Source organism: Equus caballus, chromosome 21 (assembly GCF_041296265.1).
Source record: "Equus caballus isolate H_3958 breed thoroughbred chromosome 21, TB-T2T, whole genome shotgun sequence".
Taxonomy (NCBI): domain Eukaryota; kingdom Metazoa; phylum Chordata; class Mammalia; order Perissodactyla; family Equidae; genus Equus; species Equus caballus.
The window spans coordinates 46,749,926-46,777,338 of NC_091704.1; the positions used below are offsets into that span (position 1 = coordinate 46,749,926).

The 27,413-nt window shown below is 39.5% G+C and overlaps 1 protein-coding gene across 4 annotated transcripts in view; it reads left to right on the plus strand.

Annotated features, from left to right (window-relative positions):
- Positions 1–6,127: 6,127 nt before the first annotated feature.
- The window catches only part of ZFR (zinc finger RNA binding protein), a 67,225-nt gene continuing 45,939 nt past the window's right edge, over positions 6,128–27,413 (plus strand). For 2 of the 4 annotated variants that reach the window (XR_002802623.2, XM_023625795.2), the window contains exons 1-5: positions 6,128–6,504; positions 6,796–6,895; positions 22,457–22,480; positions 23,967–24,249; positions 25,677–25,821. Coding sequence is in view for 2 of the 4 variants with exons in the window: in XM_023625795.2 (XP_023481563.1) it covers positions 6,468–6,504; positions 6,796–6,895; positions 22,457–22,480; positions 23,967–24,249; positions 25,677–25,821 (589 nt within the window). In the remaining 2 variants the exon portion in view is untranslated. The remainder of the gene's footprint in view (positions 6,505–6,795; positions 6,896–22,456; positions 22,481–23,966; positions 24,250–25,676; positions 25,822–27,413) is intronic. The other 2 variants (XR_011430393.1, XM_023625796.2) reach the window with 1 other exon arrangement.

A 27,413-nucleotide genomic window follows, 5' to 3' on the forward strand; every position in this document is an offset into this window, starting at 1 on the left:
CTAAATGGGACAAGCATAATAGACCCTACCTCATAGCTTTTTATAGAGAATAAATGATTGTAATGTACATTGTTCTTCTTATCATGTTTAATGCTATTTTTTATATCCTTTGATAATTATTTGGAAGATGGGTTTGATAAGATTAGATCCTTAGGAAGAGAGACCAATTAGGAGGCTACTGAAGTGGACTTGGGCAAGAGATAAACTAGGGCAGTGGCTGTGGAGAGAAGAAAATTTGAGATATTTAGAAAGTTTTTTAAAAAAGGATATATCAGCAATTCCATTCAGGAGAATTGAAAACATATGTTCATACAAGAATTTGTATTAGTCAGGGTTCTCTGGAGAAACAGAACCAATAGAATCTATAGTGATATATATAAGAGAAGATTTATTATAAGAATTGGATCACACTGTTATGGAGGCCGAGAAGTCCCTCGATCTGCCATCTGCAAGCTGGAGAACCAGGAAAACTGGTGATAAAATTCAGTCTGAGTCTAAAGGCCTGAGAATTGGGACCAATGGTCTAAGTCCCCGTGGAAATCAAAAGGCCCAAGAACCAGGAGCTTTAAGTCTGAGGGCAAGAGAAGATGAATGTCTCAGCTCAAGCAGAGAGAGCAAATTCGGCTAACCTTTTTGCTCTATTCAGGACCTCCACAGATTGGATGATGCCCACCTGCCTTGGTGAAGGCATCTTTACTCAGTCTAATGATTCAAAGGCTAACTTCTTCCAGAGACACCCTTACAGACACACCCAGAAATAATGTTTTAACCAGCTATCTGGGCATCCCTTAGCTCAGTCAAGTACACACACAAAATTAACCATCACAAATGTTGACAGTAGCATTCCTCTTAATAGCCAAACAGTGGAAACAATCTAAATGTCCATCAACTTATGAATGATAAGCAAGATGTGGTATATCCAAACAATGGAATATTATTCAGTCATAAAAAGGAATGGAGTACTGATACATGCTACAACATAGACGAAATTTGAAACATTAGACTAAGCGAAAGAAGCCAGATACAAAAAGCCCCATATTCCATGATTCCATTTATATTAAATGTCCAGTATAGACAAATCCATAAAGACAGAAAGTATATTATAGTGGTTGCCAGGGACTTGGAGGAGGGGGGCATGGGGAGTACCTGCTAATGGGTACAGGATTTATTATTGGGCTGATGAAAATGTTCTGAAATTAGAGAATGGTAAGAGTTGCACAATTTTGTGAATGTACTAAAAACCACTGAATTGAACACTTTAAAAGGTGAGTCTTATGGTATGTGAAATATATCTCAATAAAAAATTTAATAAAAAAAATAGTATAACGGGGTGACAGAGATCAGAGACTATGCCAAGAGATCCTTTACCCCTAAAGACATTGCTAATATCTTCTATCTTAGTGGGAACCAAAAGGATTGCATTAAGTACTTGCTGTGTTCCAAGCAATGTTCCAAGAACTTTACACATATTCATTTAATGCCCATAACAGCCATATGAACTAGGTGTCATCAGTTCCCGAGGAAAGAGACCCAGAGAGGTTACATAACTTGCCCTAGGTCTACACAAGTAGAAAGCGGTACAGGTAGGATTTGAACCCATAAAACCTGGCCCTACATATATATATCTTCTGCACTAAACCCCCTTTTGCACCAATAGCTGTCACTGTGTTTATCAAGGATGCATTTCCTCTCTCTGGATTACGTCACTGTCTGATCTTGGACCACGGTTCTCAGTTTGTGCCTTACTTCTTTCAAAGTCCTTCATATCTCCACCCATTTATCCACCATCCGCCATCCATTGGCCAAAACCTCAAGATAGAACTCAACTAGATTCTGAAGAATATCCTTCCACTGCAGCACATCTCCTAGACCACAGAGTTATTCCTCCAAGATAGGGAAGGAGAGCAGAGGGAAGGGACAGACAAGGAGACAGGAGAAGAGGGCAGGGGAAGGAAGAGTTTAGATGGGCCTGCTTCCTGGTCTTCCACTGTCACACCCCACCAGCTGGAGTGTGTCCTTCAGATGAGAATTTCCTGAACAAAGTCGGAGCTTTCCTTTTGAACCATGAACCCATTTGGCCCTTAGGAGCCAGTCTGACAGTTGAGCCAGCTCCCTGGCCTGCCCTGTTGTCCTCCACATGCTCTCCCCTCCCACCACCACTTGCCTGTATTGGTGAGGTCTCAGGATGCCTGGAGTCTCAGCCTGTCCAAGTGACAACCAGAGCTGGAGCCTCACTTCCCTTCCTTTATTTATTAGCCCCAAATGCAATGACTATAATTATCCTGGGAAGGATCACAGGTTGCACGGGAGCGTTGGGCCTCCTTGCTCCCTCTCTGGGCTCCCAGGCAAATGATGACGCAGCAGCAGCAGTTGGTCCCTTGCCCCCCCTTGCATGCCTCCCAAAGATCCTCCATGCTGCCCCTCCCTATCCAGGTACCTCCCATTTTAAGCCCTTGTGGACTTGATCTTCCCTGTTCCCTACAAAAAAAATTCCCATTCTTTGGCTCATTATCACTTGAGTCGTGATAAGAATGGCTGGTGGTTAGAATAACAGGCAACACTCACGTAGTGCCTGCAGGGAGCCCAGCACTGATCTAGGAGCTTTACACTGAGGAAGTCGTTAAGCCCTACCAACAACCCTACCACAAAAGTGTAGAGACCACTTTCATCATCTCTACTTATACAGGAGAAAAATGATGCACAGAGAGGTTGTGGCTGAGGTCACATAGCAGTGAGTGACAGAGCTGAGATGTGAAGTCAGGTGGGTCCAGCTTCAGAGTCTTTGCTCTTATTCACCACGCCATACTCCTGATGGTATAGGGTAGCTTATATGTTATCCTTTCTGGCTGCCATGTTTGTATGTTAACAAGAACGTTCAGGATACCAGGACTTGACTCAAAGGAGCGACTACAGGCAACTAGATATATTTTCAATGAATTTAGGGGCAGGCCTTCTCAGGCTAGCTCCACCTTGTGGTTGACAGGTCTGCCAATGAACATTTCCTCCTTTACCTTCTGATGCCAGTTGAGGTTCCTAATGATGACCCTGAGGCACTACAGGTTCCTAAACTGCCTTCTGAGTCATCAAAGAAAGATTAAACTGTGCACAGCCCAGTTCATTCATTAAATGAGTACTTACTGGATGCCTGTCACCAGGCACCCAACATTGGCACCCTGCCTTCATCAAGCTGTAGTTTGATGGGGGAAATACATATTAATCAAATAATCACACAACAAGTGTAAGATTGCAACTGTGACAAAGGAGAGATGCCTGGTGTTCTGAGAGCATAAAAAGGGTCTGATCGATGGAGGGGGTCAGGGAAGGCTGAGGAGGAGTTGACTGAGTGCAGGTCTTGAAGCATGAGGGTTAGCTAGGTGAAGAGGAAGGAGGAATAGTCTAGAAAGGGAGGACATGCAAAGCCCTGGGTAGGAGAGGAAGCACGGTAAATAGGAGGCCAAGGTAGCTGGAATGAAGAGAATAAGGGAGAAGATGCTGAAAAGGCAGGTAGGCCAGACCACAGAGGGCTTTGCAGGCCACATGGAAGAGTTTTGCTTTGTCCTAAGAGGAAGGGAAGCACAGAAGGGTTTGATCAAATTTGCATTTTGAACCCATCCCTCTAGCTGAAGCGTGGAAAATGACTAAGTGTAATTTTTTGTATTCTGATGCCAATCATCTCTGGACACAAAGGATGACAGCTATTATAATCAGTTGCTTCCAGTCAAGTCTCCTGCCTTCTCCTGTTGGTCCAGAGGATTGTATATTGCTACGTTGCCTAGACCGGATACACTCTGGGACATAAACCTTCTAAGGCAGAGCCAATTACTTTTCGGTCTTAGGTGAATGACTTGCACAGTGCATTCACTTACTAGAAGATAAATTTTAAAAAGACTCACAATCATCTAGCCTTGTTCTTTTCACATAAAATATCCTGTGCTTGGTGCTGCTTCACAGAAATGCTGCCTCATTTAACCCCCACCACAGACCTGTGAGGGAAATATGATTGTTATTCTTGTCACACAGGTTCGGAAATGTTAATAACGTGCTCACGTCATTCTGCTATTAAATGCCCAGGAAAAGGATCCGAGTCTTCTTGATTCCAAGTCCATTTCAAAACTCCTTCCTTAAATAAGCCCAAGTCAGGAGTAAGTTGAGCCCCTTCCTACAGATTCCCTCTTGGAGAAGAGCACTGTTGTAAACAATTTTCACTACTGCCATGCCCACCTTGACCTTTAAGAACAGTTACCAAAGAGAAGAGGCCCGCCTCCCTCTTTCTAGTTACCTGCTTGCTCACTGGGGTGTGCCAGCAGCCCTCTTCCATCCTCTAGAGGCCTGCCAAGCAACCAAGCATAAAATTGGCCTAAAAAGAATCTTCTTAGGCAGGTGGTTAAACACCTGTCTTTTCTCCTCCAATTTTATTCAAATAGCCTAGTAACTAACAATACAAGTTTATCAAAGCAGTTACAGTCAGTGCCTTGAAGGCTTGATTGTTCCATGAAGTTCAAGGCAAATTACTTTTAAAATGCAGTTCTAATGTCCTACGTGTAGGAGATATTTTTTTCTTGGAGCACGAACAACTTTTGCCTGGGTAAACATCAGTATTCTCAAAAGCAATGATATTGAACATTTTCTATTTTTTGAAATGAATAAGAGGATAAATCAGAGAGGTTCTTAGAAGCTGTAACTTTGTAGGAGGTGAGGGGGAGCAGGGTTGGCACAAATAAGAATTGAGGTATTGTTTCTGCTCTGGTATAAGAAGGTGGGATAAAGTCCTAAACGTCATGAGTGAGTTCTGATTCACCCTTTGCATTTCTTCTTAAGGCTCATATCCAACATTGAGGAGAGGCAAGGAGCAGAGGGCCTGGGGGATGGGCATGGAGAAGGTGAGGAAGAGGTGAAATGGAGCACTTAGGCATTGATAGAAGACAGGAAAGATATAAGGTAGGAGAAGATAGTCAATCAGAAAAGGGACTGCAAGAGGAAAGAGAATGGTTGGAAATTAACTAGGCAAGTAAAGAGAAAAGAGTGAGAAAGCAGAGGGAAGAAAGAAATGCTTGCATGGGGGAAGAGTATTATTCTGGCCTTACTATGAAAGATCTGGCACCCTTACCAAAGACATTTCTTTATTTCTTTTTCTTTCTTTCTTTCTTTCTTTGTTCTTTCTTTCTTTTCTTTTCCTTTTTTTTCTTGCTGAGGAAGATTCGCCCTGAGCTAACATCTGTTGTCAATCTTCCTCATTTTGTTTGCTTGAGGAGGATTCGCCTTAAGCTAACATCTGTGCCAATGCTCCTCTATTTTGTATGTGGGTTGCTGCCACAGCATGGCCCCCACAAGTAGTGTAGGTCAGTGCCTGGGAAGTGAACCTTGGCCACAGAAGCAGAGCTTGCTGAATTTAACCACGGGGCCAAGAGACTTTCTGATCCGGTCTCCCTATCACTCAACTCCAGCCAGACTAACTTCCTTGCAGCTCCTTAGCACCCCGCCTTCAGGACCCTCCACTAACTGTCCTTCCCCCAGGCATCTACGTGCTTGTCCCTCACTTCCCTCAGGACTCTACTCAAGTGGTGGCCCTATCCACACCCTACATGCTACAGCACCTCCCTCCACTCTCTTTACCCTGCTTTACTCTTAAAGCTGCAATCACCATCCAACGTATTGTTTATGCGGCTATTGTTTGACACCTCCAGGGCTTCCCAGGAGGTAAATTCCAAGTGAGCAGGGACTTCATTTTGTTCACCGCTGTATCTCCAGGACCTGGCCTGACACTTTATGGGGGCTCGATATACGCTGAATGACTCAAGGAGTGGGTGCAGGTCGGGGAGAGGGTACGGGAAAAGGCGAGTTCCGGAGGGGTGTTTGGAAGTGTGCTTCCAATCCAACAGAAGAGCACACTTGCCATTCTTTTTCTCTTTCTCTCCTCCTCGTCTTTCCCTCCCCAATATAAAGGCTAGGACCAGAAGCAGGAATGCGGGAAATAAGGAAGAATCCAAATTAGTCCGGCTCAAATTCTGATGAAAAGTGCACAGGCCAGAAAGACTGGAAGGTAGAGAACAAATGCACACGCCAAAGTGAAAGAAAAGAGAGAAAAGTAACAGGAAAAGGCCAACAGACGTCACTCTCCCGGATCACTCTCCCCGATTCCCTCACGGCCGGGCGAGGAGCCCCTCGCACGCTCCTCTACCGCCCGGGTCGCGGCCAGCCGCCACCACGGCCTTGGAGAAGGCCAGGCCTGCTCACCCCCGCGGGCGGCACCCCCCAACTCCCCCGCCAGGCCCGCCTGGGCCGAGGCCCCGGCACGCGCTCTCTGGAGCCGCGAGGGCGGCGGGGACTACAGCTCCCAGGGTGCCGCGCGCGGGGGCGCCTGCGCAGTGCGGCGGGAGGCGGAGGTCTGTTCTCCGCTGAGGAGGAGCGGGGCAGAGGAGGGAGGCAGCGGGTGAGAGTTCAGAGTTCAGCAGCAGCAGCCCGAGCCCATGATTCCCATATGCCCTGTAGTTTCTTTCACCTATGGTGAGTATAATGTGCCCCACCGAGGCCCCCGCCTGGCCCTTTCCCCGGCCCGGGGCCGCGGGGAGGCGCGGGGGTTGGGGCTGGCTCCGGGGAGGAGGCGGCGGCCGCCACCGGGGCGTGCGAGTGAGTGAGGGAGTGCGAGGCGGGAGGGGGAGGCGGCGCGGCCCGGCCCCGGGCCGGCGAGGGCGGCTTCTCACAGCGCCTCTCTCTCTCCCTTTCCCTCCCTCGGCGTCTCTGCCCCTCGGCGCCTCTCCTCCCGCCATGGGACCCGACTCTCCGTGCCCGCCGCAGTGCCCAGCCGGCTGGGGGAAGATGCCAAAATGGCGACCGGCAACTACTTTGGATTCACCCACAGCGGGGCGGCGGCGGCGGCGGCTGCGGCCCAGTATAGGTAACGGCTCCCCGCCCCCTCCCTCCTCGCCCCTGCCCGCCCCTCCGCCCCGCTCCCGCCGGCACGACGCCCCCGCGCCGGCCCCCGCCCGGCCGCCCCGAGCCCCGGCCAGCGGCAGGCCCGGCCCCGCGGCCTCTCCCGCCCCGCCCGGCCCGCGGCGGGGAGCGGCCCCCGGGGGGCGGGGGCGAGGGACGGCCGGGGTGTGGGGACGTGGAGGCCGCCGGGGCTCTGGGCCGCCCCGCAGCTAAAATGGCCTCCCGCGGCCTCGGAGCCCGGCGGGCGGAGGGAGGGAGCGAGGCCGAGGCTCCGACTCCCCCAGTCCCCGCCCCCCCCTCCCCCCCGGCCAGCCCCCTCCGCCGGCCCCCGCCCGCTCGGGGACGGAGAGGGTGGGCGAAGGGGAGCGCGGCGGCGCACGGCCCACCGGCCTCGCCCCGGCCCCCAGCCCCCGGCCCCCGGCGCCCGGATCACGTTTCCTTTTCTCGAGGACGTTTCCTTTTCTCGGGGATGATCTTCTCCGTCCTGTGGCTTCCCCCGACCCCTCACCCGAGCCCCGCAAACACACTGCGACTGTCACTACCTTCACTGGGCCCCTTTCGTTTTCCCTCCAAGGAGGGATGGAAAGATACCAACCACCTGTGAATTGTGTAGTCGGTAGACTGGAAAAGATGTTCGAAGTTTCTGATGCCGATAAATGAGCCCACAGCCTTGTTCTAGCCCTGGAGTTGAGGCTCCGGGTGGGCCCGTAGTTCCTCCGGCGGGTCTCCCCTGGGGGAAGGAAAGTGCGGGGAGAGGGTCCTGAGTTGCTGTACTGCGCCATCTGAAGTCGCTCCCGTAAGGGGAGCTCTAATTTCTGGGGTGGCTGTAGTTCGTTATACAGCTTATCAAAGGACAAAACAAGAACCCTAGATTTTTTTTGTTGTCGTTGTTACTTTTGAGTCAGTCTGAGACCCTTCAGATTCAGACCGTAAGCATACAGGGCTCTTAAGTATTAGATACGCTTTTTCTGGAGAGAGATTGTATTAGATATCTGAGTGTATTAGGTACGTTAGCTATTGGTTAAACCCAGGTAGTTTATTTGTTTCCGGCGGCGGGTTGTGTAATGGAAAGGGCATCATCGGGAACCAGAAGGCCTGGGTTCTGGGCTCTTTTTCCTCTTGATTTTATGGCGGTGGGGACGTCACTTAATTTGGGCTTCATTTTCCTCATCTGTAAAATGAGATCCTGGGCTATCTTTTGGGGTTAAAACTCGTAATTGTGAGAAAAAAGTTGCCGTGTTTCATAGTATTCTAAGATGCTGTTTATTGTAAGGGATATCGTTATTTTTTGTATCACTAAAAAAGATTGGGGTTTTTCAAATATTAAACCCTTTGCTTGCAAGTCGTGATAATTAAACAGCTAACAAAGTCTGAGCTACTTTGATGAAACGCTTTAGGGCTAATAATGTTTGTGGAAAGAGAAAAACATCAAGCCATTTTCTTTTTCTGGGAAACAAGAAATAGCTAATCAGCATCCGTGCCATAATTCCAGTGCTACCAGGTACTTTGTGTTCTCCACAAGGATGTATTTAACCGTTACAAATTTTACTTGTTTCACATAATATTTTTCTGTTACCATAGGCAGAGTAATAGGTTTTTGGATTATTAACTGTTCACTTACTGAAAATGTATTGGGTCTGGTTCTTTGTGGCAGTATTGAAATATTTTTTCTAATGTGAGCCTACAGATTGAAGTGAGGGCAGGAAATGCCAATTTAAGGATAGTTAATCGTTTTTTGATAAAATAGTTGCATGTATGTGTTTTATCCCAATATAGGAAACTATTACAGAATTTCTGTACCTAACTTTTCTTTGGCCTTGAATCTCATAAAGTTTCAGTAAACTGTAACAACAATGCAAATTATTAAATTGCTTGTTATGTGTATGTCTAATAAGAAAAGACTAGTCTTTTGACATTATTTCTACATGTAGTAGCAAAACTAATTAAGATACTCTGTCCTTGTATATAAATGTAGTGCATGGAAATTGTTTGCTTTTAATGGAAAGAAATCAGGCCTGGTAGTGCTAGTACTTAGGCTCAAGGAGGATGAACAAACAGCATTAATAATAAAAGCATATGCAAAGAATGCAGTGACGATGCTCATTTTTCTTCATGTCTAGAAATTGTCATAATTTTTAGACATGGAAGACCAAGGCTTACTTTGCAATTTTTTTTTAATTTGAAGGATGCAAACTCGGAAATCTTAAGTGTTTGCATGTGGATGATGTGAATATGTAGTTCATTCACCTATCATTAAATACAGATAAGTGAAAGTATCTATCCTAAGTCTAGATTTAATTCTGGTTCTTAGCTTTCTTGGTTACAGCTATGTATGGTATTTGATTAAATTTATTTTAAATTCAGATTTTATTGCTTGTTAATATTTGAGATTCATAATGGCATTCTAAAGATCAAGCTTCTTTAAGAGATGTTATAAAGATCTCTTCTAAGTTCTGCTACTGATAACTTCTAGATAAACCAAGTTTTTCATTTGTATAATGCATATTAAACACTTTTGTGGTAAGCATTTACTTAATCCTTGTGCTACATGTTCCATTAGTTACTGAATGTTTTTCTTCCCACTTTGTGTATTTTTTAAGTCAAGTAAATAACTCCATTATACCATTTGCCACTCTTGCAAATGTAATGTTTTCATTTTCTGACTTTTCATGTGTTTTTCCCTTAGAAATGAAGAAATCAGAAAAAACTTTAAGTATTAATTTGTATGAGTTTATGTATGTGTATTTCTGGTAGGATGTTAATTTGGGGTGTGCAGGATGAAGTATATCTCAAGCATGCTGGAAAAATAGGGATGGCTTTATGGCAGGAAGGGAACTTGGCTGGGTAGGCAGCGTACTTCAGTAGAGTACCTTTTTTGTTTGAGGAGATAGAATTAACTTTTAGACAGACAAATCTAATTTTATAATCTTGGAAACAATTATTTTAACAATTATAAGGACATAAGGTAGCAAACAATGTGAGGAAAGATAATTCTCAATGGAAAAAACTTTCTAATTAATAGTTTCTTTGGATCAAAATCATTTTTTTCCCCTCCTTCATTGGCAGTGATACAGAAGTTCTCATAAGAGTTCAGTTTTTGAAGGGGGGTTGTGACATATACAAATATATGTATATGTAGTATAAAATAAAGTAATCCTTTGTTATATTGCACTATTAAAAGAACATAGCCATTTCCTTCAGAGTTTTAAACAGCCCGTTTCCCTTTACTTACTCTTTAGAAAAGCCTTGGACGTATCACTTCCTTGTCATCTTTCCATCTAATCTGTCTAATCACAATACTTTTCCATAACCTGGATAACCTAAATCTTTAGCTTGTGCGTAAACTAATTTTCGTTGTGATATACATATGTTTTAGTGTATCAGTGATGCCTGAATGTTATTCTCCCTTCAATAAAGTTAGCGCTTCGTGGTTTTTTTGGTGAGGAAGATTGGCCCTGAGCTAACATCTGTTGCCAGTCTTCCTCTTTGTGCTTGAGGAAGATTCACTGAGCTAACATCTATGCCCATCTTCCTCTATTTTGTATGTAGGTTGCTGCCACAGCATGGCTTGATGAGCAGTGTGTAGGTCTGTACCCGGGATCTGAACCAGCAAACCCTGGGCCACTGAAGCAGAACGTGCGAGCTTCACCACTATGCCATCAGGCTGGCCCCTAAAGTTAACTATTTTAAATAGTCATTTGGCAACTGTTTTTTTTTTTTTTTTTAACCCATTTTATATGTAGTGTTTATTGAATTCAAAGACTTTAGAGATAGTATAAAGGTGCAAAATAATTACCTTCATATTTTTAGAGTCTTAGCAGATGTTGTTACATGATAAATGTTTAAATGGATTTTGACTGTTGTCTGGACATTGGTTTAAATTAAGCATCTGCTAGTCAAAAGAGGCATTTCATCTAATGATTCTTGAGATGTCTTCAGGACATCTGTTCCTAAAGATTAAGTATCTCTTCACATCACTAAGATAACTTGGTTATGCTGATTAGCTGGTCAGTTTTCCTCTTTTTTCCTTTCTCTTTCTTTTTTACTTTTTATTTGAATATGGTGTTAAGAATATTGTGTCTTGAAGGAAAGAATATAAGTAACAGTAGTAGGGTAGAAAAGGAGTAATCACTGAGAACATGAAAAAACCAGGTGAACAGGTTTCTGAAACCAATCACAGTGATGGAAATATACTGGCCGTACAAAAAAAAAAATTACTGCAACTGCTAATTATATCATCTCTTTCATTGTTGAATCAGAGATCTTAGTATTCATGTTGCATGAATGAGTTTGATATAATGAAATTTTCTTTCCAAAAAGATTGCTGCTGTTACATTGATGACATTTCCTGTGTATGTTATTAATAGCTTTAAGAGTAGGGTGAGCCAGAATATCCCTGTATAGGATGTTTAAAGTATATGCTTGTCTGTGCTTTTGTAAACTGCCTTACAATATACTCTAATGAAAAGAAGATGAATTTGGCACTAGTCAGACTTGGGATTTGAATCCTATCTCTGCTCTTTGGTCACTTAGCCAAATCCCTAAACCAAATCTTTCTGAGACTCAGTTCCCTCATCTAACTTGCCTTGAGGTGAAGATTTAAATATAAAACTTCCTGGCCTAGTGCCTGATTTTCAGTGGGCATTTTATCAGTGTTTGTTTTCTATAGAGATTTGAATACTGTATGAGTTTTGGGGGAGGGGGGTTGTTTTTGAGGAAGATGAGCCCTGAGCTAACATCTGCTGCCAGTCCTCTTTTTGCTGAGGGAGACTGGCCCTGAGCTAACATCCGTTTCCATCTTCTTCTACTTTTTATATGTGGAACACCTACCACAGCATGGCTTGCCAAACGGTGCCATGTCCGCACCTGGGATCCGAACCGGCGAACCCCAGGCCACCAAAGTGGAACGTGCACACTTAACCATGTGCCACCGGGCCAGCCCCTGTAAGAGTTTTAAAAGAACTGCTTAGTTGGTGTCCATCGTATACTTAATATGTAGAGCTTCATAATCTCAAAGTAAAATGTTTTAAAAGTAGGTGCTTGAGTATCAATTGGTAGGCCCCAGTTTCAATGTCAGTTTAATAGAGAAGGAAGGAAATTTTTTGTTTGCAAGCAACATGATGGTTATAATCAACAGACAAAAATATGAGAAATGATGAGTTCAGCAGATTTTCTGGATCTAAGATCAGGCAAAAATCAGTAGCATTCTTTTTTCAGCAATATTGAATTAGATTATGAAATTTCAAATAAATCCTGTTTATGTTTAGCTCCAAAACCTAGTAAGTAGGAGTAAAATGAATGAGATATGCGAAATACTTTAAGGAAAAAATACATTAGGATATAAAGGCCATAAAAGAAGATATAAATTGGGGCCAGCCCGGTTGCGCAGCAGTTAAGTGCGCACCTTCTGCTTTGGTGGCCCGGAGTTCACCAGTTCAGATCCCAGGTATGGACATGGCATCACATGGCAAGCCATGCTGTGGTAGGCATCCCACATATAAAGCAGAGGAAGATGGGCCTGGATGTTAGCTCAGGGCCAACCTTCCTCAGCAAAAAGAGGAGGATTGGCAGGAATTAGCTCAGGGCTAATCTTCCTCAAAAAAAAAGAAAGAAAAAAAGACAAATGAGGATGGGCTCTGTTCATGGAGTGAAAAAAATCAATACAATCAAGTTATCAGTTTTCTCCTAAGTAGTCTATATATTTAATGTAATTCCAATAAAAATATCAACAGGATTTTTGGGGTAACTGGACAAAGGGATTCTAATGCAGATAGTGAAGAGAGTATTTGTCCAAAAGTAGTCCTGAGAATCTTGTAAGATGTGATAAGGAAGGTCTTGTATTATCAGACACCCAAACTTTATATTAAACAGGAAAATGTAGTATTGGTACAGGGATAGACAAATACGTTACTGGATTAAATTAGAGATCCCAGAGATAGACTTATGCTTATGGGCTAGTTGGATTAGAATGTATAGCTGTTTAAGTAGAGGTATTTGTGGAAAAAAACAAATCAGCCAGATTATTATTCAGAAACATACCATCAGGTTAATCAGAAGACAGTCCTTAGGCTTATCAATGTAGTAATTGACAAAGTATGTTAAAATTACTTAGATACGTGATTAAAGGTGAGGAGTGTGTACCTCCTGTGCTTGTCCGTAAATTGTCCTTAGCACTATTCTATCAGAATTAGGATCATTGTTCTGAGTATGGCATTTCTAAGCATTTTGTGAAAGCCACGTACAGTGCACCTCTTAATTCATACTTACAGAGGACAAATTAATGAAATAAAGAATATTGGACTTTTTTTGTTTTAGTATTAGTTTTGTAAAATATGCAAATTAAAATATATTTGTAGAGAGTAACTCACATGATATTTAGTGAACATCTACAATATGTCCCTGCTCTCAAGGAATTTACACTCAGATGAGAGTAGGGACAGGTATACCCTCAGATAACTATGCCTTGATAATGATCATAACTGAGTTTTAAGGAAATACTAAAATAGAGAATTGGAGGATTCTGACTGTGGAGTTTGAGGTAGACTTCATGGTCTTTCATTCTGAAAATTGAGGGATGGTCATTTTAGACAAAGGAAACGTGTTGAGCCAAGACAGGAATGTCTTAATTGCTTGATGTGATTGAGAGTGGATGGGCCCTGAAGTCAGACTACCTGAGCTGAATCCTGGTTACCTCTGCTACCTGCCATGTGACCTTGGGCAGTTTCTTGCTACTTCAGTTTCTTCATCTACAAACTGGAGGTAATATTAATCTGTACCTCATAGGATTGAGATTTTTCAAAAATTCTTTGTTGACGTGTAATATACACAAAGAACTGCACCTATAGTAAGAGCATAGCTTGATGAAATGTCGTATACTGAACACACCTGTGTAACCAGCACTGAGATCAAAAAAACAGAACATTGTCAGCATCCGGAAGTCCTCTACATTCTCCATTGTGGTGTTTGAGAATTCAATGAGGTAATGTTTGTAAAGTGCTCAGAACAGTTCCTATCATATATTACATCTCCATCAATGTTAGCTGTTGTCTTCAGTAGACATTTGGAAGTGGAGCTCAGAAAAGGGATGAAGGTTGCTAGTGTAAATCTGGATGTCATCCACATGATGGTGATTTACCATTATAGCTGCAGAGAAAGTACAGTGCCTGGCATACATCAAACATTTAGTAAATTCATTTTTCTTTCATTCATTCCTTTTGACCTTTTCGTTCATTTTGAATGAATGAAAGAAAATAGAAAAAATAGAGCTACAGTTACAAACATCTAAGTTTAAGGCAAGACCAGAGAAAGAAACAAATACTGGTGGACAGAAAGCTGGGAGAACGTACTGTCATAAAAACCAAAAGAAGATAGAGAGATAGTCAGCAATGGTAGGGCCTTAGAGAGGCTGGATTAAAGATTTGACAGTTATCAAGTTATTGGTATAATTTTAATGGATAGCCACTATGGGAAAACTAGAATCTGATCATTTGGAGCTAAAAGACTAGCACCAAATTTTTAGAAGTTTTTTTTTTAAAGATTGGCACCTGAGCTAACGTCTGCTGCCAGTCTTCTTTTTTTCTTCTTCTTCTCCCCAAAGCCCCCCGGTACATAGTTGTATATTCTAGTTGCAGATCCTTCTAGTTGTGCTATGTGGGACGCTGCCTCAGCATGGCCTGATGATTGGTGGCCTGTCTGCTCCCAGGATCCAAACCAGTCAAAACCTGGATCGCTGAAGTGGAGTGCGCAAACTTAACTACTTGGCGGGGGGACTGGCCTCTAAAAGTTTTGTAGTCTAAATTAGTATACAGATAAGTTCTTGAGGGTCCTAGAGGTCAGATGGGCTTAAAGTATTGGAAGCACTATGTTTGAAGATCAGTTAAGTGAAAATAATTTTTTAACTCATTTTTTATTTCTGGGAGAAAATATATATTGTATAAAATACATTACATTGGTATAGTAGTCAGCGTTAAATGAGCAGAGAATGTCCTTGAAAAGAGATTTGAAGAAATCTGACACTTTTTGATAGGAAAAACAGTAAGAAAGCCTTTTTAAACAATAACCGTATAGATGTGGTCAGGGAATGCTATGATTATGAAGATGGCTTTATAACTTTTCTCACTCTCCCAGTCCTGCCCATCCCAAACTATTTTTTACTATAAGCAGGATGGTCATTATAAAATGTAGATTTAATTACAGCATTCTTCTGTTAAAATCTCTCATTGGCTACCCATTACTTTGAGAATATCTGGTTATCTTAGCTTTATATTTAGAGGACTTCAGGATGTTTTTACAGGTTTATGATTCCTTATCCACATTTATGAAATCCAAAAACTTCTGAAAATACTCCTAGTAAGTTTGTAAAAACAATTTCACAGTAAAAACCAACCTGAAGTGTCAGGAGGCTGTTTTCACTTCTTTTTTCCATCTCACTGTAAATATTCATACCTTTCCCTGAAGAAACGTTAATATGTTTGAGAAATGATGAAGGATGTGGTTTTCTTGAGTATAGAAAATTATAGGGCATTTTGGTTTAACTAACTTACAGTATCTATCAGCATTTATCAGTAGTTTGAGAGTATCTTTGAGCAGTTCTATATACAAATAGTTACCAGGATTGACGTTTCATGACTTTTTCTTTCTTAGAGATCTTCCAGAGAATACAGTTTGCTTATTTTTTTTTAATTTGCTTATTTTTTAAAATGGAATAAAATTGATTTTATCTTGCAATTACCATTGGATCCTTTTTCTAACTCTAAGAGTTACAGTATGACATCCTAGTGGTCTTATTTTTCTGTATCTTGAAACATTTTGCTGTTTCATCATCCTAGGAATTATTTCCTCTTTACTTGTCACTTATTCCCAACTAGGCTAAAGAAGACTAATAAAATAGGAAAACAGAAGATGTTGGAATCACTAGAAGGAAGATAACAGTAGTGAAATAATTGGAGGATATTGCATTGCCCAAAGTGCTGCATAACCCTTCAAGAAAGATGAAAGAAAATAGAGAAACGACCTTTAAAGTTTGCTTTTAATTTTCCTTCAACACAGTTGAGGAATCAGAATTATTTATTCCATGTCCATACTGGCAAAGAGAAGAAAGTTAACAGAGGCAGATGTTTGACAATTGTTAGATAAATAAGATGAATGCAAAAAATAGCACCACTCTAGAGTAATGGTGATAGCGAAATTGATTGTGTAAGCAAAATCTCAGACTGAGTCTTCAGATACAATCTCCTTGATGAATTTTTTCAAACTCAAGAATCAGTGAGTAGACATTATATTTCTAAGGATAAGAAAGGAAATGTGGTATTCTCATCTAGTCAATAGAAATGACTTCATTATATAATGTTCTGTGATAAGATCCAGGACATCCCATTTTGCTAAAAGTGTATGTGGCAGAATTCTTTGATTTTTTTGTGATGTTTGTGCACCAGAAGAATTTACTTGATATGATTCAACTGGTGGACAAATGCTGAAGGCAGGTGAATATACAAAGGTAATTGGAAGGAAATAGATGGTGGAGAAATGAAAAGATTCGTTAGATTGATCATTCCAAACCTAAAATTGAAAATGTTTTACAATTTTGAAGCAAAGAAGATGACCATCTCTCTTCAACAAAATATGAGCCATCAGATGTTTCAAAAATTGTTTAAACATTGCACTTTGACAATTCAAGTGCAGGAAGAAGAACCAGAAGTAGTGATGAGTTAGAACTCATTAGAGATATATTTGAAATCTGGAATCAGCATTTATGAGATGGACATGTTCTGGGTTCATGCATGAAAGTTGATGAAAGATTATGTTCAGAGAACATGGTCCATTTTGTGTGTATATATCTTTAAAACCAGGACAATATGAAAAAAAAATTTGGGTTTAAGGTACTTCTTATGTTAAAATTCCTAATAGTTTTTCATTATCCTTTATTATGTAAATTATTTGTCAAATGACTTCAAAAATAGAAAAAATGTAAATGATCCAATGGACCCAGATGGTGAATGGTAATGGCTATTTTTCCTGGTATGTTGAGAGTTAAAGATCCTAAGAAAACTATTAACAGTTTTCATATGACATTTAATCAACCCACTCCTCTGTAGTCTGCCACTCTAATGAGTTAGTGAAAATCATAGTATTGGTTGTTTTATTTTTTCTAGTTTTTTGGAAGAAATGGAGCCTGAATTTAAATTTCTTATAAAATTCTATGTTGATAGAGTTATTGTTTTAATAGCATTGTAAAGTTACTGGGAGCATGACATTATAATATCAAGTATAAAGATAGTTAAAGGTGGTTTGTCTTTGGAGTGATTCTATGAGGAAGGTTATTTTTGCATCTTTTTCCACATTGTAAAATATTAAACTCGAAGTTAAATCTGTCACTAATTTTGTAGATACATAAAATACTGTAAAAGAAAAGATCAGCAATATCGAGCATTAAATTTGGACTAATGGAAAGGTTAAATTGTGTTTTGTGTGCTGTGAAAAGGGGTGAAAAAAATGTTTTATCTGTCAGTTACTTTGCCATTTTATCCAAAATTGAAACAAATGCACATATACACAGTCTATTTCCAGAGGAGAAAAGCGTATCTAATAGTTTATGTGACAGAAGCTGTCTGCAGTTTCTTGATTGATGCTTTTCCCTCATTCCTTTTACAAGGTTAGAAATTAAACATTCTACTTCTGTCCTGTAGTGATTCCTCTAGAAATTTATCATGAGTATTTCACTTAGTCTAAAGTTAATCAGTATCTTTACTCTCCGAAAAATTACAAGGACTTAAAAGGCTTTAACCTTGATCAATCCCCTCCTGATTTTTGTGCTGTTGTACAGTATTTTAGATTTTTCTTTAACCCTGCAGCCATTGTTGAACAATTGTTGTTTTATATAGTCAGTGATTATTTAAGTTTACCTTCATATTTACCACATTTTTTTGACTTAACATTCATTCATTCTCAGATCATTTTCATTCTTCCTAAAGTAAATCTTTGAGAATGTCTTTAAATGTGGGTCTATTAGTAAGGGTTTTTTTTGTTTTTTGTTTTTTCTCAAAATGTTTTTAATTCACCCTCATTCTTGAGAAGTTTGTTGGGGCTCCTGAATCTGATGATTGTTATCTTTCATTAATTCTGGGAACACGCATACATTCTTTTTAGATGTTTCCTCTCTCCCATTCTTTTCCTCCATTTGAAACTCCTGTTTGATGTAAGTTACCACTTTTTATTCTGTCCTCCAGGTCTTTTAAGTTCTTTACTATTTTTCATCTCTGTGTGCATTTTGGGTAATTTTTATAGATACTTTGTAGTTCACTAATTTTGTCCCAGCTGTGTCTAATCAGTTGTGTAATGCCTTTCTAAGTTTCTGATTATAATTTTTATATTCTATATTTCATTTCTGGAAGTTCTGTTTGGTTCTTTTAAAAATTCATCTGGTTGTGTTTGATCAGTCTTTTGGTCCTTAGTCTTAGTTTTGTTAATCTCTTTTACTTCTTTAAGTGTACTTATTTTATATTTTGTATCCAATAATTCTAATAATTGTGGTCTTTTGGAATTTTTTTTTTATTCTGCAAACTCTTTCTTATAATAACTTGTTTCCTTATGGGTTTTGTTGTGGGGTTGTTTTTTTGGTTTTTTTTTTTTGAGGAAGATCAGCCCTGAGCTAACATCTGCTGCCAATCCTCTTTTTGCTGAGGGAGACTGGCCCTGAGCTAACATCCATGCCCATCTTGCTTTACTTTATATGTGGGACGCCTACGACAGCATGGCTTGATGAGTGATGCCATGTCTACACCCGGGATCAGAACCAGCAAACCCCAGGCTGCCGAAACAGAATATGTGCACTTCACTGCTGTGCCACTGGGCCGGCCCCTATATTAAAATTTTTAAAAATACCTATTAACTTACTTTAAAATAAGAATAAAACCACCACATGCTAATCAAAAATACCTTTATGAAAAATAACTACTTTCCTACCCCCTAAGAAATAGTGAAACAAGAGGCATTATTTTACATTTTTACAAATCTTAATATCTCAGTTAAGATGGTTGGAGTCTCAAATCTGCTTCTGCATTCATTCTGTTGCAGTAAATTGTTTGGGTTAAAATATATGAAGGCAATCTAACTGGAAAAGGGACAACCTACTGGAGCCTCTGAAAGGATCTTAGGGACCCTTACCAGTCCTTGGATCACATTTTGAGAACCACTGTTGTATAGAAACTAAAAGAGGTATAGAAATGTTTTCCCTGTTACTAGATGCCACTTATAAGGACAAGCCATTTGTACACGTAAGTTATCTTAATTTCAGTAGTGACTATAAATTTGGTATAACATAAAGCCAGGTCATATTAATGGCATTTGAAAGCACTAAAAATGGTCTAGAGTTGAGTATAGCTTAGGGTTAAATGTAGAAATGTAGAAATTAGAGTCGAGTTGGAGTAACTAGAAAGAAGTATTTAAATTTGGGGTTGGTTGGTCTTTCGGGTTGCCAGTTTGAGAATTCTATTCCAATACCTTTATGCTTTTTTTCCGCACAGTAATACATGAAGTAATTAAAAATAAAATAGCATAGGCACTGGTCTGGTGGTGCAGCAGTTAAGTTTGCATCCTCGCTTCGGCAATATGGGGTTCACGGGTTTGGATCTTGGATGCAGACCTGCACACCACTCATCAAGCCCTGCTGTGGCCGTGTCCCACATACAAAATAGAGGGAGATTGGCACAGATGTTAGCTCATGGCCAATCTTCCTCACCAAAAAATTAAATTAATTAATTAATTTAATTAAATAGTGTAGAAGGGCTTATAATGAAAACAACATTCTGTTATTTTCCTTTTCCCTACCTCCTGATTCCACTTCCTAGGGACTCCCGACTTTATTTCATTCTGGTTTTATTTCTAACCTCTGAATCACTAAATAATATGCTTCATTTCTGTGTCTTATCAGCTTTATGCATTATATTTTGATTTCCTACAATCATAGTTAGGATTTAGTACATATCTTTTCATGCTTCTCATTTCTACTCTCAAATTCAGTGATAGGGCTATTTCTGTTACTTCAAACAATACCTTCCATTTCTAGTTCCATCAAAGGTAGATAGTATCTTAGTACTCTCTACTTTAGGAAAAGAATATTGAAACTGCTGTACTTTGCTTTCTCTTTCCCCATCAAGTTAGCTATTATTTTACTTGTAATAACATTTACATTATGTTCTGTAATCATAGCTTATCTTTTGTAATTTAAGTTGATTCTAAAACTTTAAAACAAAAAGTATTACATTATTGTGAATGTTTAAATAGTATTTATTGTGGAGCCAAGTACTGTTCTATGATTGTAATTCCTAATGTGTTCCATTTCTACGACCCTGTACCACTTAATAGAAGAATCTTCCTAGGCTCAAGTTCAAATAGATTTTCCTTTTTTACACCCTACCAGTTGCTCAGCTGTAATGTCTTTTACCAGGATTGTGCCTTGAGCAGTTTCGTATTTCCTGAAGTCTTTCATTACCTTTTTTTTTTTCCTAAATCTTGTTGGTCCCTTGATTATATCTTAAGATTTTTTCAGGCTCCCTGTCTGAGGTAAACTTCAGTCCTTGAATGTCAAAAAAAGTCTTTATTCTGCCGTAATAGTTTAACTGGGTACAGAATACTAGATTAATAATCGTTTTCCTTTGAGTTTTGAAAACATTACTCTATCGTCTTCTAGCTGCTAAAGTTAACAATAAGATGTCTGATTTTCATTTAGTTGTTAGTAGGCAATCTGTTATTTCTTCTCTCTGGAGACTTGGATATTTTTTTTGTCATGAGTTACTGTGAAATGTTATATGTCTCTAGGTGTGGTTCTTTCATTCTGTTTTGCACTCTGTGGGCCCTTTGACTTTGAAAATATGTACCTCCCTTCAAGAGTGGGAAATTCTGTTTCTTAATTTGTTTCATCTGTGTGTTTCTTTTCTCTAGAATTCCTTCTCGTTGGATATTGGACCTCCTAGATTTGTCTTCTCTTCTTTTTTAGTTTTCATATCTTATCTTGTCTATATCCCTCAACTTTATTTTCTAACTAGTGTAAAGTTCTCTTTTTATGGATACAAATTAGAGCTTTTGAAAATTTTTGTCTGTTGCCTTGAGATACCCATTTCGCACGGAGTCATTCTTGTGTCTTTTGCAGTTTATAGTGGGCTTTCTTTAAGTATCTAGTGATTTTCTTTGACTATTTTGATAAGGCCTCTGGCTGGCTTCACTTTTTGGTAAGTAGGTGGGGAGCCGGCCATTAACCTCTAGGTTAAGTACAAGAATATAAAGGATATTTTTACTCTTTAATAATTCCTAAGTATTTTCTTTGTCTTTTGTTCCCCCAAGAGAAATACCCTTCCAGTTTATGTCTGATTCTTCAACTATATCTTAATCTTTCCTACTCATATTGTTTTTTTGTTTGTTTCATGATTTATTATTTAGTTTGTCCTGATTTAAAACTCACCGAAGCTGATTAGATTTAATTTGTTCACAGACGATGTTATTATCTAAATAGAAGCTTCCGCTCTACTGGGTACTTAGTAAATGAAAGTCTCAAATTTCACAAATGTATTTTTATGGCACAAGATTTGGGTTGTTACTTACTTTATGTCCTATTTTATTTAAGAAATAATTTAAAGACAGTTAAGTATGACATGTTATGTAGGGATGTAATTTAATGTCTTTTATTCTCACACTCCAAACTAGGCAAAAACCTTGATTTGAACTGTTTTGACTTAAGACTAATTTTATTTACATTAAATTGAACTTGATTTGACCTGAGTTTTAAAAAATTAACCTATTTAGACTTAGCCACTGGATATTTAATTGAATTGATATAGTCCCCAAAAAAGGCAATTTTTCTAAGGATATTTGAAATAATTATGCTGGGACAGTAGACATAAACCAGAATATAATATGGTCATCCCTTCCTGAGTCTCATGGACTTTTAAGGATCAAAGGCAGGATAGGTCAAATCGCTTGCCTAGTTGATTTGACATTCTCATTCTGTTCTCACTCTGTTTTGTGTCCCATGTTTTGGAGACCAAAAAATGTGAACAGATAGTCAGTAAAGATGAATGGGAAGAGTATAGGAATCCAAGATTATCTGAATTTTTATGTAACTGAAACTCTTTCTTATGCGGTTGTCTGGTTGTGTGAAATCTTTTCAGTAAATTTTAAATGCAAGTTTCACAGAACTGATGTACTTATATTTTAAATATAATTCTTTTTCTACGTTCTAAGAATTTTGAAGAAGTATAATATGTTATTGGCACTTTTTCTTAAGAATGCGGAATTATCCATAGAAGATGTCAATCCCAAACCAATTTGCCACTAATACAATTTAAACTTCCGTTTTCCTGTCTTATAATTGGCATATATGTAGAAAATGTTAGCTAATTTTAATATCAAAATATGGAAAACCTCATCCAAATAAAAATTATAAGAGTTTCTTTGGACTCTGTTCTAAGTTTTTGTTTTTTTTTCTTTTTCATATTGGGCTGAAATCTGCCACCCTTCCATCCATTGGTTCTAGTTCTGTTCTCTGGAGCAGCATGGAGTAAGTCTCTTCTATTAGAAGGCAGCTATCATATCTTCCCGAGTCACCTTTTCTAGGCTGAATGTTCCCAGGTCCTCCACTTTTTATATGGAATAATACCCATACTTATAAGCTTCATATTGGTTCCCTTTGAACACATCCTAATTATCAGTGTTTTCCATAATACAGTTAAAATATGATGGCCTCAAGTTTTATTTCTATGCCGTATTTCTATGGTATAGTGCACACCAGTGAAGAATGCCCTGTACCATAACGCATGAATCAAACACTCTAGTTTACTAGTGCAGCTTCAGCTTATGTCAGGTATTTTTTTCTTAGTTATTCTTAACTGTTGGCTCATATTAAAACTTAAGGGGCAGCTAAAACCTGTCAGCTAAATTAATTTTTGGAGCTCTCCCTTTTTTAGAAGGCATTTCTGCCTTGGTAATATAGCTTTAGCAAGTCTAATTGTGATGGTATTACTCAGAGAATCTAGAACAACAAATACACTTTCATATGCTAACATCTGTAGGCCATGCTTTGACGTGACATAGGCTCTCAATGTAAAACTTAAAAATAAACATTACTAAAGGAATTTAAATTCATTTGATTTATGGTTTTGGAAAGTGTTTTTGTCTGTTTGAGGTTTAAGTGGTTAGGATTGCAGAGTATCTGACTTTGGTCTCCTTTTGCAACATGCGCTACACTTTAAAGAAAAAATAAATGTGTATAATGAAATGCCCATAACCTGGAAAATTTATCTAAAATAATAAATATTCCGTTGTAGGTTTTGTACCCTAGAGCAGAATTTCTCAGTCTCAGCACCGTTGACATTCTTTGGATAATTCTTTTTTGTGGGTAGCCATCCTGTGCATTGTAGAATATGTAACAGCGTCACTGGCTTCTACCCACTAGATACCAGTAGCACACATCACTACCACCTCCTCTGCAGTTTCACCATCAGAAATATCTCCAGACATGGCCAAATGTCCCCTGGGGGGCAAAATCTCCTCCAGTTGGGAACCACTGTCCTAGAGCATTAGAAGTATATAAGTCGACTGGGTAATAATTTCTACTTTAAATGTTTTCCATAATTGGAATTGGAATACAATATTTTTCTTACCATAATTTCTTTGTAGAGATTTTGTTAAACTGTAAAACATAATAAAGAACTTTACATACAACAAACACTTTTAAATTCCTAGTTTGATCAGGTTTTTCTTTTCCTCCTTATACTACTACTTATCCTAGTTTGTCATCCCTGCTTTGTGTTATGATCTATGATCTGAAACATATATGCGTGACTGTCTAATGTATTGAGATTAAGGAATGAAAATTATACAATAACAAATATGGTATTGATTAGGAGGTTTATTAAGTTCAAATACTTGGTCTTTTGTAGTCCATGATTTAATTACTTGAAAATATGCTTTTTATTTAAGTTGGTTAAACTCCTAGATTTTAAAATTAAATTGTATTATGTTTATTTTTCTGCTCTGCAATATAGCCAGCAGCCAGCTTCGGGTGTAGCCTACTCTCATCCAACTACAGTTGCTAGCTACACTGTCCATCAGGCTCCAGTAGCTGCTCACACAGTTACTGCTGCCTATGCACCAGCAGCGGCCACAGTTGCAGTTGCCAGGCCTGCTCCAGTAGCTGTTGCAGCTGCTGCAACAGCTGCTGCTTATGGAGGCTACCCCACTGCACACACAGCTACTGACTATGGTTATACCCAGAGGCAACAAGAAGCACCACCACCACCACCCCCGGCTACTACACAAAACTACCAGGTAAGAAAACTACTAGTTTCAATAGCCTTAACATACAGGCTTCAGTGGCCTCAGTATATGACATAATGTCCAATCCAGTGCTTCTCAGACTTGTGTCTTCCAAAGTATACCTCTAATGATAGAGAAAAGTGTATTCCTAGGTGATATAGGGGCATAGTCCCAGCATTGAGTTTTACATTAATAATCCCCTTCAGTTCATTCCACTCCATTTTATGTTTGCTTTAATTTTAAAATTTTTACATTAATTACTGGTTAAATAATTTTATCCCAAGTTTTTGAGAAAAATTAAGACATAGGAAGATTATTTGTCTACTTGGTATTATTTGTCTACTTGGAACACAGCTATGTCTCCTATTTTAAGAACCACAAGCCTAAGATATAGGACAAATTACATAATGTCTTCTTGAAACTTATCAAGGGTCGAAATTCTCTTGCCTGTAAATTTTTTCCCCTCGGTTGTTCTTTCTGCTTATGTAACAGAAATTGATCCTGCTCTTATTCATCTAGTGACTTTTTGTTCAGTCTTATGCGGACATAAAGATCTAATTCTATTTATAGCATCATGTTTATTATGGTACTAAATTACTGCTTATTTAATTAAATTTGGTCCTAATTCCTTTAACCCATTTTTTGTTTCCTTGCATTTAGGATCTGTTTTTTAAACTTTGATCCTTCTGGACTTTGCCTAGTTTTCTCTGTTCTTTCTAAAGTATAGGAATTTATTTTGTTAAGAAATTGACATATGACTCAACAATATTAGTGTTTGCTATTAATATTTGGCACGTTATAAACTCCAGATTCCTTTTGACATGTGATTGTTTTCATTGTGTCCAGAGACAGAATATAATAAATTCCACTGTTTTTAATAGGGTATATAAAACCCATCATTTTCTGGGCCCTACCTACTTCTTCCGCCTTTCCACCTGCTTACCTCCCCATTCCTCCTCGCTTTATGCTGCGCCAGAACTCACCCAGCTCAGCTTGATCTTCACTGCCTTGGAGATTTATATATAGTGTTCCTTCTCCCTAGAACCTCTGTTTCCCTTTCCTCTCCTCCACCTGGAAGCTCCTACTCAACATTATGTTAATCATGGTAGTAAATAGGAAGAATGAAAAGAAAGCTGGAGCAATCATAAAGCTTAGAATGCACAGATGTTCATTACTGTGAGATCCAGCTTTAAGCATAACTGCCATGAATTTTTTTAATAAAATTAATTTTTAAAAAAAATAAGCATTTAAAAATGTTTCAGTGATTTTTCTGATTGTAAAAGTTAAACATGCTGCTTGAAGTGGTTTGACTTTATTTGATGACGTCCAAAATGAACCCCCTTTGTACTGAATTTGACCCTTAGGTCTTGATGGGGCTTTTTTTCCTGCCACGTCACTCATAGCAAGTGGAATCAATTTCTTTGATTTCCTTTCTTTAGGACTCGTACTCATATGTAAGATCCACAGCTCCTGCTGTAGCTTATGACAGTAAGCAGTACTACCAACAGCCAACAGCAACTGCTGCTGCTGTAGCTGCCGCTGCCCAGCCTCAGCCGTCTGTTGCTGAAACCTACTATCAGACAGGTGGGTTTATTGACATACACAGTTTGATGGTAAACTGTTAAAATATATTGTTCAAGGTGCTTTTTTAACGAAGATACGCTTTTGAGTCCGTTTAAACTTGTGTTATATTACCTTGAGAGGCAGATTCTCACCATGTCCTTCTCTTCCTCTGTTGGAATGCCTTTGAGTCCCAATTAGAGAGAATGCCATGGAGGCAATTCATAATCATGCCCTTCTCTCCTGGAAGTATATTTCATTTCTGAGTTTCAGCTTACACTTCTCTTCCTACTGAAGTAAGCTCTGTGAAAGAAGTTGTGGTGATAACTCTGGCTGCCTTCTTACCTTTGTCAGAAATGCTCAGAACATATTGCTGACTACCTTTGTAATGAGTGGAGACCTTTTGTTGGCCTGTATTTTTAATTCATCTTTCTCTCATCTGTAATGACAGTTGGTTCTGTTACCAGACACTGATATTACAGTATACATAATGGTACAAATGCAGGAAGTGTTTTGTTTGCAAAGAAGCCTACATATTTGTAGGTTTTTTAAAAGATGGACTTTTCATAGAACTTTTAATAACAAAGCTCTCTGAGTTCTGAAAAGACAGCAACTCCTTTATTTTAATTTTTTTTCCTTTTTTTGAGGAAGGTTAGCCCTGAGCTAACTACTGCCAGTCCTCCTCTTTTTGCTGAGGAAGACTGACCCTGAGCTAACATCCATGCCCATCTTCCTCTACTTTATACATGGGACGCCTACCACAGCATGGCTTTTGCCAAGCGGTGCCGTGTCTGCACCCGGGATCCGAACCGGCCCTGGGCCGCCGAAGCGGAACGTGCACACTTAACCACTGCACCATCGGGCCACCCCCCTATTTTAATTATTTTTGAAGGACCATGAGAGTGTGGGTAGAGTCTTGGATTAGGAAAGAGTAGAATTGGCTTCTAGTACTGGCTTTACCACTAATGCAGGCATGTGATTTTTACCTCTTTTCATCTCTGTTCTCTTATTTGTAAATAAAGTAGTTGACTCAGATCTTTCTAGGGTACTTCCAGTTCTAAGGATGTTTTTGTTTGTTTTGTTTTGGACTTTTTTGGGTGAGGAAGATTGGCCCTCAGCTAAGACACATGTTGTCAATCTTCCTCTTTTTGCTTGAGGAAGAGTGACCCTGAGCTAACATCTGTGCCTGTCTTCCTCTGTTTTGTGTGTGGGATGCCACTACAGCATGGCTTGATGAGTGGTATAGGTCTGTGTCTGGGATCCGAACCTATGAACCCTGGGCTGCTGAAGCAAAGTGTGCTGAACTTAACTGCTGGGCCACCAGCCCAGCTCCTAGTTTAAGTTTTTTTATGAGTCCCTTAAAAGTGGTTTAAAAATATTTTGAATTATAATCACCATGACTTGTCTTATAGTCTCTTCTCTAATGATTTGTGGGTATGGTAATCTACAGTGAACTTCCTGGTCAATTGTCATGGTTAGATTGTGCTTTTGAGTACTGAATTAATCTAAGAGTCAGAAGACCTTGATTTAGTCTAAGCTCTGGCATTGACTGTGTGACTTTTGTAAGTCATTTAGTTCTTGGACGTTAGTTTCCTTTTGTAAAATGTTGTCTTCAT